General features: G+C 42.6%; 1 protein-coding gene across 4 annotated transcripts in view; it reads right to left on the reverse strand.

The window, feature by feature from the left end:
- Nucleotides 1-5,319: 5,319 nt before the first annotated feature.
- Nucleotides 5,320-12,170, reverse strand: part of DLL4 (delta like canonical Notch ligand 4) — a 42,526-nt gene continuing 35,675 nt past the window's right edge. For all 4 annotated transcript variants that reach the window (XM_068253375.1, XM_068253374.1, XM_068253372.1 and 1 more), the window contains exons 11-12: nucleotides 9,244-9,349; nucleotides 5,320-8,067 (exon numbers count right to left, since the gene is read on the reverse strand). In XM_068253375.1, coding sequence (XP_068109476.1) covers nucleotides 8,062-8,067; nucleotides 9,244-9,349 — 112 coding nt within the window. In that variant the 3' untranslated portion in view covers nucleotides 5,320-8,061. The remainder of the gene's footprint in view (nucleotides 8,068-9,243; nucleotides 9,350-12,170) is intronic.

Raw genomic sequence — 12,170 nt, forward strand, 5'->3', positions numbered from 1 at the left:
GTGTAGGGAATAATGATGACCCCGTAATCCCCATAAAATTTAAACTCTGAAATAGAAGACCAACTTAACCACTTAAGGACCGGGCTATTTTGTAACGATCTGTGCTGGGTGGGCTCTCCAGCCCACAGCACAGATCGTATTTGCAGCAGGGCGACCAGACTTCCCCCCTTTTTTCCCCACCAGGGGATGTCCTGCTGGGGGGGTCTGATCGCCGCCGGCTGCTTGCGTGTTGCGGGGGGGCTCCTCAAAGCCCCCCTCCACAGCGATATCGGGCCTCCCTCTCTTTCCCTACCTCCCCTCCTTCCCCTGGGTGGCACAGGACGGCGATGCGTCCTGCGCCGCCACTGATAGGCTTCAGCCTATCAGATGCCGGCGATCCCCGGCCAATCAGAGGCCGGGGAATGTCGATCTCCTTTACGGCGCTGCTGCGCAGCAGCGCTGTATAATGTAAACAGCGGGGATTTCTTCCCCGCGTGTTTACAATTAGCCTGCGAGCCGCGATCGGAGGCACGCAGGCTGTTCATGGAGACACCCTCCGTAAACTGACATGGAAAGGCCGCTCGAACAAGCGGGGCATACTATCTGCACATGCGGTGTTGCGGTGTTGGGGGGATACTATCTGCACATGCTGCGTTGGGAGGCATACTATCTGCACATGCTGTGTTGGGGGGCATACTATCTGCATATGCTGTGTTGGGAGGCATACTATCTGCACATGCGGTGTTGGGGCATACTATCTGCACATGCTGCGTTGGGAGGCATACTATCTGCACATGCTGTGTTGGGAGGCATACTATCTGCACATGCGGTGTTTCGGCATACTATCTGCACATGCTGCATTGGAGGCATACTGTCTGTACATGCTGTGTTGGGGGGCATACTATCTGCATATGCTGTGTTGGGGGGGGGTATTTGGTTAAATGGGAGACATAAGGGCTGCACATGTTAACAGGTAATAGTTTACACTACCTAGGCTTAATGTAATGCTTTCTACATTTCATGTATACTCTGGCCCCCCAGCAGTCTGAAGTATGTTGACCCGGCCCTCGGCCGAAAAAGTTTGGGGGCCCCTGAACTAGACGAAAAATTAGAAAGGAGCAGGAGAGAGACAACATAGCTGTTTCTACAGGTGACAGGGAAAAAAAGATTAGTATTTGTGAAAGGAACATATCTATTCATTTAAATTGCGTTTTGAAAAAGGGCCACAGAACCCCTTTAAGCGGTCAAATGCCCTTTCAGCATCAAGGCTTAATATAAGTGATTTTATTTTATGATGGTTAATATAATCAACAATATTTAAGGACCGTCTTATATGGTTGCCATCATAGCGTCCTGTAATAAAGCCCACCTGGTCCAGATGGATCAACGATGGCATAAGAGGTGATAAACGATTTGCAAGTAATTTAGAGAAAATCTTAAGATCCGTGTTGAGAAGCGCTAGAAGCCTGTAACTTTTGCAATCTAATGGATCCTTCTCAGGTTTAGGTATCACCAGGGGCGTAGCAATAGGGGTTGCAGAGGCTGCGACCGCATCGGGGCCCTTGGGCCAGAGGGGCCCCGTAGGGCCCATCCTCAAATACAGTATTAACTCTCTATTGGTCCTGTGCTCATAATAATCACCTCTATAGATACTTTGAATAGTGGTAATCATTAACAAACTGCTCTCCATCCCCTTCTTGCACCTCTGACACTGTAGTTGCCATTGGCAGGTTTTGGTGCGCCGTATCAATTGCTATGTGTAGAGTGCTTAGGGGGCCCCATTATAAAACTTGCATCGGGGCCCACAGCTCCTTAGCTACGCCACTGGTATCACTGCCATATGTGATTGCAACATGGTAGAAGGAATCTGCCCTCGATCCATAAGCATTCAACAAACTGGTTAATTTAGGAACTAGGATGTCTGCACATTTTTTATAATATGCCACCGTGATAATCCAGAGGCTTTTTCCATCCTCCTTTACAAGGCTGATTAATGCCTCCCGTCTGTACAGTAGTGCAGACCTTATCGGGCTTGCCGACCTTATCGGGCTTGCCTATTGGCTATTTCTGGCCAAGTGGGTCTGTGCAGGCGCAGTGCGGCTGTGCTTGCTCACATATGGGAGTGTGGCCACAAAGTTCCAGGGCGTCCAGGAGGGGTCTGGAGAAGAATGTGGGAAGCCTCTGATGTACCCAGGGGCTTCCCTCTCCTAAGAAAAGGATCTAACTTTTTAATTTCCAAATGTCACAGGTTTGCTTTAAGAAAAATTTGATTATCAGGGAAAAAGAAAAAAAAAATACTTTGGACTTGCATATTTTGTTTCAGACAATCCAGTTCTACTTTCCATGTGAGAGAATACTATTAGCTTGTTGCAAAGAGTTGGAGCACCAAAGTAGAATTTAAATCTGTGTTGTGCCTCTTATGTAATGTGTTTGCCTTATGCAGTGGTGCTGGGATGCAGAGGTGGAAAACTGTCCGTGCACTTTAATCCGGGATCTAGTCCAAACTAATGCTGTCGCACAGACCACTTCCGCTCACACGGGAGAAAGCAATAAACCCTACATGCGTCTAAACTTAAGGAACCAGAATTGTTCTTGATGTCTGAGGCAGAATACTGAAAAACATCATTCAGGATGCAAATTCATTTGTAGCTAGTGGATATACAATTCTTTCCTGTAAACCTCTACAGAAGAATTAGTGGGAATGCATTTTTACTTCCTATTTGCCTGTTTTTGACAAAGGCCACAGGAAAAGCAACAGGAAACCGGGAACTGTATTTTCCCTCTAACGTGCTATTTTTTATTGCCTAAATTTATCAAGTGCCCAAGGAACAAGTGCAATCCTGGAGCAGATGCTGTTGTGCAGGAACCGGTATAGTACAGACTGGAGATACAGGGGCCCCAGTTAGAAAAAGGGTGAGGAGATTTATAAAAATAGTGACTGGCTGAATCGCATTTGCTATCATGTTGCTATTGAGCAATTACCACTCTTCAGAATACGGTTAGAACCCTTCATAAAGGGATAATTAGGCGTTGAGCTGGTTGAAGTTGATGGAAGTCTTTTTCAACAAAACGAACTATATGTAAACTATGTGATCTCCGCAGAGATTGCTTTTTTGATAGTGGAGTTTTACCACTTTGGTAGCCTTTGCTACTTGTTGATAATGGTGCACCAAGTGCTCAACCATTTGTTCTCTAAAGAAAGGGGCTTCTGGCACTTTAGGGATATTCTAGCAGTGATTGTTCTCCATTTCTCAAGGTATGATCTCCTGGTACAAAACCTGCCCACACATTTATAGATGTGGCCATCAGGTTTTGTAATGTGGAGAATTAAGTGAAGATCTCTTCTTTTTCCAGATAGCCACCTATTATAAAGAGGTAAACCAAACCCTAAAGAGTCCTAGTTCAAGCTTGTTTTTTTAACGGACCTCGATTGTGAAAAAATGTAAAATACATAGTACATAGGTTATATGTTACTGTCACTTACAGTAGGAATTAAAAATCTGACAGGTGTTTGGATTAGTCCATCGCTTCATGGGAGATTCTCATTGTTTTAGTTTTAAAAGCATTTACTGAACAGCAATTGCTCAGTCCAATTGCCAAAATAGCGTGCAGGTGAGTAGGGAGTCTCATTTTTGTATAGATCTTTTCCAGGGAGAGTTTTTTGTGAAGAATAAAGAAAATGCTAAGAATCCCACATGTAGAGATGAACAAATCCAAAACCTGTCAGATTTTTACTTCCTACTTCAAGTGACAGCAACATAGAGCAATAAATAATTTATAGCACATTTTACTCTGGGAGAAATGTACTTCTCAACACCCATATTTTAAATTTTACAATGTTTTGCGATAGAGGTCCTTTACTGCATTATATGTGGCATATATAAACATTAGTACGGCAGAAAGTTGTGGTGTAGCAATAGATGATGCAGAGGTTGCAAGCACACCAAGACCCCTGGAACAAATGGACCCTCATGGGGCTTTTTTCAAGTCACTGCAATAGCTCTTTATTGGTGCTGTAGTGGTAATGATCACCTCTGTAATGTATTATGAATAGTGGTGATCATTAACAAACCATTACTTATCCTCTGCTTATGCCTTTCTCACACGGTCACCGTCCTCGAAAAGCCAGTCTTGTTGGTCTGTATGATGTGATCATTATACGTACAAAGATAGGGGGGGAACCCATTGTAAAATTTGCACAGGGGCCTATGGCTCCATAGCTACGGCATTCGCGCAAAGTATTGTACATTGCACAGAAAGCAAACACTCCATGAAGAGAAGAAAAGAAGTTTGGCACTTGCATTCCACATGTAAAAAAGCTTTAATATTTCTGGCTTATGAGAATCATCTCAATACAAGCATAGTAATATTTCTTAAAATTCCTACCCGATCCTTATAATGCTGTGGGGTGAAGTGGGGGCGGTGTTTGGCCTGACGACCGTTTTGCTCGATTGAGCATCCTCAGAGGCTCTCTACACGCCGCGGCATCCATACTTGGAAATTTAAATAGGGAGAACCTCCCTCTCGCATAGCGCGCTGTCACCACCTCCCGCCCGGTATCCAGTCTTCTGGCGCAACGCCGACGTCACACAGGAATCGGAAGTCCGTGCGTTCCACCCTGGCTGCAGTCTTACAAGCAGGACAGACTATACCTACTCGCAATAACGGCAGCCAGTGCTAGATGACGCCAAAACATAAAGAAAATACTGCAACCCTTAAGGGAGGTTCTCTCTATTTCGATTTCCATGTATGGATGCCGCGGCATGCAGAGAGCCTCTAAGGACGCTCAATCGAGCAAGTCGGTAAGCTGTTCAACCTTCTCCCCTTCCCATTCATTACACATGTGAAATAGTTAGGAGCAGCTAGGGATGGATGGGGCACAAGCTAGTTTTTCTTTGTGAACAAAGTGCAAATTACCTAACCCTGCCAACTGAGACATTCATCATCTGCACCACAGCAACAGCTTAGGGGCGTCATATTGGTGTAGAATTCCTTAGAAGATGAGAAATGTAGCTACAGTGCTGGCCACAGAAGAACGTGTTAGATGAGGTCATGGGATGTGCTGGGGAGTGAGCGGTAGTTACTAGCTGGGGAAGACCCATGCTCCTGACAGCTGACCCTGGGTTATGCAACCGATTTTTTTAAAGGGCATTTCTCTGGAATGTCTGCCTCAAATATGAGCACAATACCCTCTTTACCTTTACAGATTATGAAAAATCCAGACAGGCAAAGTAAATACCAAGAAAACACACAGACAACAATGTGGATTGAAGAGTTTTTTTCATTTGTTTTGAAAAAGAGAAATTAAAATAACAAAAATATAACTGAAAACTTTGTTGCTAACACATTAAAACTTGACATAAGAAATAAACATATTTACATTTGTTTTGATTATAAATATACATTATATACAAACAATGCTATAAAATGTAAAAAGTTCAGTGCTTTTGATTCATCATTAAATTATTGAAATGCTAGGAAAATAAAAGAAAAAAGAAGAAAAAGAAGGGAAGAGAGCAAGCGGAAGCTAAAGAGATCTATTATTGAATTGAAGGGGCCTGTTTACAATTGTGGGAAATCCAACATCAATTGCAATTTGGATCAACGCTAATTTGCTACCCATTCACCTGAGATCCCGCCCATACTTATGATGGTAGCATAAATTTTATGTGCGTGTGTGTGTGTGTGTGGGGGGGGGGGGGGGGGGGGGGTGGCAGTGATTTACAAAAACACCTGTTCACACTGAGCATGCTGCCCATAAATTTATCAGTGACAAAATAAGAGGGACAGCCCAGAACCCGTTGATCAGAGTGACGATTGGTCACATCTGTTACAGTGTACAGCGGATGAGAATTCTGCCAATTGCAGTCTGGATCATTACTGGTCCTCTTCATTGTGCTACCTTAGGTCTTGTATACACAAGCCAATATTAATTTCCAAAATCAACAAAGAATCTGATGAAAATGATAGACTGGTTAAATGATAATTGAAAGTGAATTATTCTGATTGATGGAATATGACCAGCAAATATTAGTTGTGCACGTCACGTAGTTTGGATGTGTAAAAAGAGCAATTGATAAGACAGGAGCAGGAGACCCCCGCAACTTGTCAGGGGCAAAATATCGGTCACATCGTTATTTGGCATTCCTGTGCCATCCAGTTGATCAAAGTAACTGATTTCTCCAAAGGTTGGCTCGGGCTCTGCTGTGTGTACAAGGCCTTATCTACTGAAGGGACCAGCAATGCTCCACATAGCCAAGCAGTGTGAATGCACTCACTCCTGTTTACTTCAATTATCCAGTCATGATTTTTTTTGGCATCATTGGATAGCTGAAGTTAATACAGCTAATGTGTAGCCATTACAAACTATTATATACAGACATGCATATCGGGCACTGTTTAGTCACCATTAATGTTCTTTGAGGGAGTAAGGGTCGGAGAAGGAAGCATGCTTCAACAGAGGCCAATACAGTCAGTACAGACACACATGGTCACCTGAAATGATAAATTTGGGAAACAGATGTCTATTTGTAGAAGGCTTTTAAAAAAATTTGGTGAATTAGCACAGGTGAATCTCAGTGGAAACGAAAGTCTATAATAATCTAGGCAATTGATACCACAGCATCAAGAACCAGTGAGTAGTCACAGAATTCCCCAATTATAAACAGGTCCCCTCAGCCTCATATTCAGATGAGACAGCTTTCACAGCTATGAAGAAAGGGCCAGTGAAGACATTGTGGTTCTAGCTCAGTAGTGTATCAACCAATGCTTCGTAACAGGCAGATATAGCTGCTAGCCAGTTAACAGTCCTACATTTCCTACACATAACAGTTTTGGCTATAACAAATCACAGCACCTTGCAGGTATCTGCAATATTATTGCTTAAAAAAAAATAAAAGAAAGTCTGTTGTTCTCATAGACACGGGATCGAAGAAACTTGCTAGCCCTTCGGAATGGCATCTTTTCCGACTTCCAGTCAACACATCATAAAGGAACAGCTAATGAGACAACAGATTTAAGTGGATACTTTTTTGTAGTGGTTTAATCTTCTGGACGGCGCTAGAGTTAAGTCACTGGAGAGTTTACGTTATGGCAATTACAGTCATGGTATATAAATAAAATAAAAAATAAAATAATGCACTTAGTTGAAAAACAAAAACATTTATATTTGTTAATAAGGGCATCTGATGCAGTCACAAGTTTAAGGCTGTGGAAAACAGGCCTGTCACCAAATGGATAGTGTTTTCTCTCGAATAAGAAGAAAATAAAAGTACTAAAATTACAATTTTCAGTAGTGCAAAAGGAATTATTAAAAAGTGGCCAGCTGGATTGACTTGTCATGCAATGTAAGGCTTTGACTGGGGTTTGCTGGCCGAAGACTAGCACAGGCTTTCCACCTGCGGACATTATTAATAAGAGCGACAGCAACATCCACACACAACACTTTCCACAAGCAGGTCTCCAAAAACCTCTTTAGTAAGATGACATGTAAGTGTCTATAGGAATCTCTTAGCTTAATACTGTTCAGGTATCATATGGGAAAGTGGTGAACTTCAGCCAACACAATGAGGACTCTTGGTACATTCTTTAGGCACTTCTAGACATGATAGTACAACAACCTTCATATAACAAGACTTTCATTCTGCATAGCAAATGAATCCCATTCAGTCCCTCCAGGAAGAGAGCTTTGCGGTCCGGATCACCAACATCCATCCCTGTCAGCAACTCGTTGTATGCAACTTTTCAGAATGACGTAGAATGTTAAGCCTCAAAAAAGGACACTTAAAACTAGCTTGAAGTCACAAAATGTCTCGTAGTTCTCTCTTTTTTGTTTCTTTCAGTTTATTACATTCAGCTGATCAAGTCCTTAAATGTCAAGAGCCAAGGAGGAAAAGTCTATTGCTTCTCTTGCATATTCACAGTCTGTCCCCTTCAGCTCAGATTATTCAATCGTCTGAAAGCAGCACGTTGCACCTTTGTGATCGAAATCACCTCCAGTCCTGAATTGTAAACATGGCTACGAGGCAAGCCTCCTCTCTGCGGCCCTTGAGAGAATGCGACAGTCACACTTCAGATGTTTCTTTACACCTAGGAGGGAAAAACAAAAAGAAAAATGCCATGAATATACCAGTGAACACCAGAACTCTACATTTAAACATTATGGCGCTTATCCAATTAACTTTTTCTCCTGTGTCTTTCAAAAAGTTCTGTGAGCCTGACCTGTGTTGTTTAGGCATATCATCTGCTCTCACTACACAATTACCAATACTTTACTGAAACACAGGACAGGTTCACCGAAGTTTCTTGGGGAGCCCAAAAAGGTAACTTTCACATGACCACGTAGGAGGAGAAGGAGGCTCCCAGCAGCACATGGGGACAACCAGTTGACTTAAAAATTATGTTGATTTCACTTTCTCTATATCCATGCATTGTGGCTTATAATGATTGTAGATGACTATATGACCATCAGACAGACATAATGCATGATCATCTTAACCATAAACCATTTCCAATCCAATTTCTGGATCACCCCCTCAAAGTTGTCTGGTTGTGGCCAGTGTCAGGCCACTGGGCATGTGTGGCCCTGAGCTGCACGCACCCTGATCGCACTCCCATTATCGGGTGCGTTCTGTGCATGCATAGCAGCAATTTTCCCAGACTGTGCATGTGCAGAATGCTGGCGTGCACGGGGATGGGATAAGGAGGCCCATGGCCGGCTGACTGAAGGGACAGGGAAGGATGGCGTGGTCACAGGATGACTGCAGTGGACTGCAAGAAGCCTCAGGTAAGTTAAACTGCTTTTTTTCAGACTGAAGTTTTCCTTTAAGGTGCTTTGAACAGTTCTAATGTCCAAAACAGAAATCAGCAATGCAAAGTACGGTAAGTAGTGGGCACATACTTTTGTTAGAATGAGTAATGGTTCAAAATACAGACAGTGGCATATTTCTTAAATATGAATATAAGATACAATCATACAGCTATAGGATGTAATGATCTATATATACAATTATAGGATGTCAGGTTTTGCCCCAAATACACCAGGTACCGGTACTTTAGAAGTTTAATGCTCCTTCAGTGAACCTTTATTCCCATTTTACATCCTCTCAGAGGTCACTAAGGTAATGGCTGTTTGTATCATGACTGGAAAAAGCCTCAAGGAACTGCTAAGCAGCAATCTAAGTGCTTCATCTCTGGCATAAGGAGAGGTATCAGCTTCACTAGAAACTTTATCCTCCCTGCAGCGCTGATCGGCGATGTCCTTACCTCTGTAGCTAACACACACTCGTTCCGTTCTTCTATCATATAAATTGACTGGAACATCGGATCCCTTGTGGAATATATTGTTGATATTCTACACTCTGGCTTTTCACTGTAGAGGGAAAAAAAGAGGAAAATAAGTTCTCACCAATAAAGTCCATGAAATCTTTAAACAGCCAATATCTTTACAATGATGGATATCAACAAGTTATGTGATCAACTACAACTAAAAGGAGTATGAATAAAAAACAGTCAATTATGATACGGTAATATATTTTCAGGTTCATGACAAAGTCTCTCCAAATGGCAACAATCTTAGTAAAAGTTTGTTGTACCCAACTGAAAAATACTATTCAACAGAGCCGGGACAAGGTCCTCCAGCACCCAAGGCTGAAACACCGAAGTGCACCCCTCCATCCCTCCCACCCCAGCCTTCACACACTGATTTCTATTAGAGTAAGAGGCGCCCCAGGGACCCCAACCCCCCAACACCTTAATCTCATGTAATCTGCCATGTATCCCCTTTTGTTATTTCTCTCTGCTTCAAACACAATAGCGGAATGATAGCTGAGTGAGTTGTGCGCCCCCTCCTACACTGCGCCCTGAGGCTGGAACCTCTCTCGCCTCTGCCTCTGCCCTGCAATGCTATTCAATGACATGACTTGTGTAATTATGCATCAGTTTTTACTGGGAATACAGTCAGTACCAATTTATGTGGTCAACAGTGCAGAAAAGTTGTTACTGTCTCTTTACTGCATGTTGGCAACTGCAGCTACTAATCAGACTTGAGTGTGGTCATGCATTTGTACAGCGTTTGTTGTGGAAAATAATCCCAGCGTGTTGTGGGTGGCTGAGCCAAGTTACTCCCTGTCAGATGCTTGGTGTTCAACTGCCTGTTTGTCAAACTCAGCGTCTACTGGATATGCTCTCATTTGGTTACATGTACAGGATGGGAAGTGGGGAGTTGTTTAATAAATTACTAAGCAACTGCACGGTTCAAACATCAGCATGAATTAGCCCAATACAGTCTGAAATAGCCTTTTATATAAGTCTACACCTCTGGACTTATTGAATAAATCAGTGCAAAAGAACAGCGATAATAGACATAGTGCAGTCACCAGCAGAGCAAACAAAGTCCAGAACATAGAAATCAAAATAGTAATTAAACTCTGAGGCCTCTTGCAAACTACATGTGATTCTGATTTTTTATACGATCCGATTTTTGATTCAGATTAAAAATCTTAGCAGCATGCAGTACTATTTTTAATCGGAATCAAAAATCGGATTGTATAAAAAAATCTGAATCAAATGCAGTGTGTAAGAGGCCTGATTGGTGATTTTTTTTTTGTTGCTACAATGCTTTTCATGAAACTGCATAACTGAAAGGACCTAATTTAACAGCAATCAAGATGCGGTGTAATCTCTGGGGTGGTAAAGAGGATTCAAACAGGAACTGTATCCCCAAAGTGCTTATGTGCCCCAAATCTGGTCTCAGACTCCTACTTGTAGGCTAGTGGCAGAATGCGATGATGTCACCAAAGGAAGCCTCCCTTCAATAATAAGGCATTTATACAGCTTTATGGCTATGTGGAGGCTCACTTCTACCATACTTTTACTGCAGAGGGTCAACAGGGGCTGTCTTCTTTCAATCTATAAAACTGAAATTTGTACTGAAAAAGTCTTGGCAATATGAACCAAGCTTATGATAAGGCACAAATTCAGGAGGTACCTTCAGTAGACATGACATATTTTGTTCCATTGCTACAACCAGGAGAAATATATGCAAATATAACTGCTGATGATAGAAAGGGCAAAGTCCTTTAGCGTCAGAAGGAAGTCCCTTTCCTCCAACATTCCAACCCTGCCCATTGGTCCTTTTGTATTATACATGGCTGAACCAACCAATAGCAATGCACAATTGAAGGTAAAGAGGCGCCCTTTGCCAAAAGGGAGAGGCTCCCTTTGCCATATCGACTTGTTCATTTGGCACTTTTATTGGCCTGATGAAGCGGGCTTGGACCCGCAAAACGCGTTGCCTGTGCTAAATAAAAATCTTTTGTCATATACAAGGATTTCGTTATTGAGGTAAGCCACCTCATATTATTTCCTCGATTTTAAGCTGTTTTTAGATGCTTTTATTTCAACCAGGGCGCCTCTTTACCTTCAATTGTGCATAGCTATACCCCCAAACAATCTGTTTGAGGGGTGGTGACAGACCACCTGTGGGTGCCCCACAGTGGACACCTGTCCCTACTTTTTCAAGGAGAGCGACCACATCCAGGTCGCGGCTGGGACTACCCCGAGTGGAGTCGGGTTTATGGTCTCCACCTGCTTCCTACGGTTGGTTGTCCTTGCAACCTCCTTTTGTGAGTAGTAATTTATTGAAATTCCTTTTTTCAATTGCATACTAATATACTACACTATTGGGCTCCCGTATTTGTCTCCTATATTTTTTTTTCCCTGCAAGGTGCTGAGACACCCCCACTACACTACAACCAATAGCAAGGCTAGGCTCCCTTTATTAAAATATGTAGGAAACACGACACCTTGAGCTCAAATATTAGCATGAAAGGCGCTACATGTTTGGCCTGTAGGGTAGTGGGTTTCATGCTAACATTTGATTGAACACAAGTTCTGCCCGTAGCATACCTCTTTATAATTCAGAGGATTGTGTGCATGGCCAGAGTGGAGTACAGTGTTGGTCAATGAGGTACAAGTCATTCCAAGTTCATGTAAGATTATGCACATTTTCTATGCACATTTTGGAGCTTAAAAATGGATCTATCAAATCCCACCAAGGAGGAAAGTGATTGGTCCATTGTAAAGCTGCAAGAATTTGCATTCAAAATTGACAGATTTCTGCATCAGCTGTATTTGTATCTATTTGCATCTCATTGTCCATCCCTAGTAGTGTACCTGTCTGAGAGACTGGC

Source organism: Hyperolius riggenbachi, chromosome 9, assembly GCF_040937935.1.
Source record: "Hyperolius riggenbachi isolate aHypRig1 chromosome 9, aHypRig1.pri, whole genome shotgun sequence".
In the NCBI taxonomy this organism is placed as follows: domain Eukaryota; kingdom Metazoa; phylum Chordata; class Amphibia; order Anura; family Hyperoliidae; genus Hyperolius; species Hyperolius riggenbachi.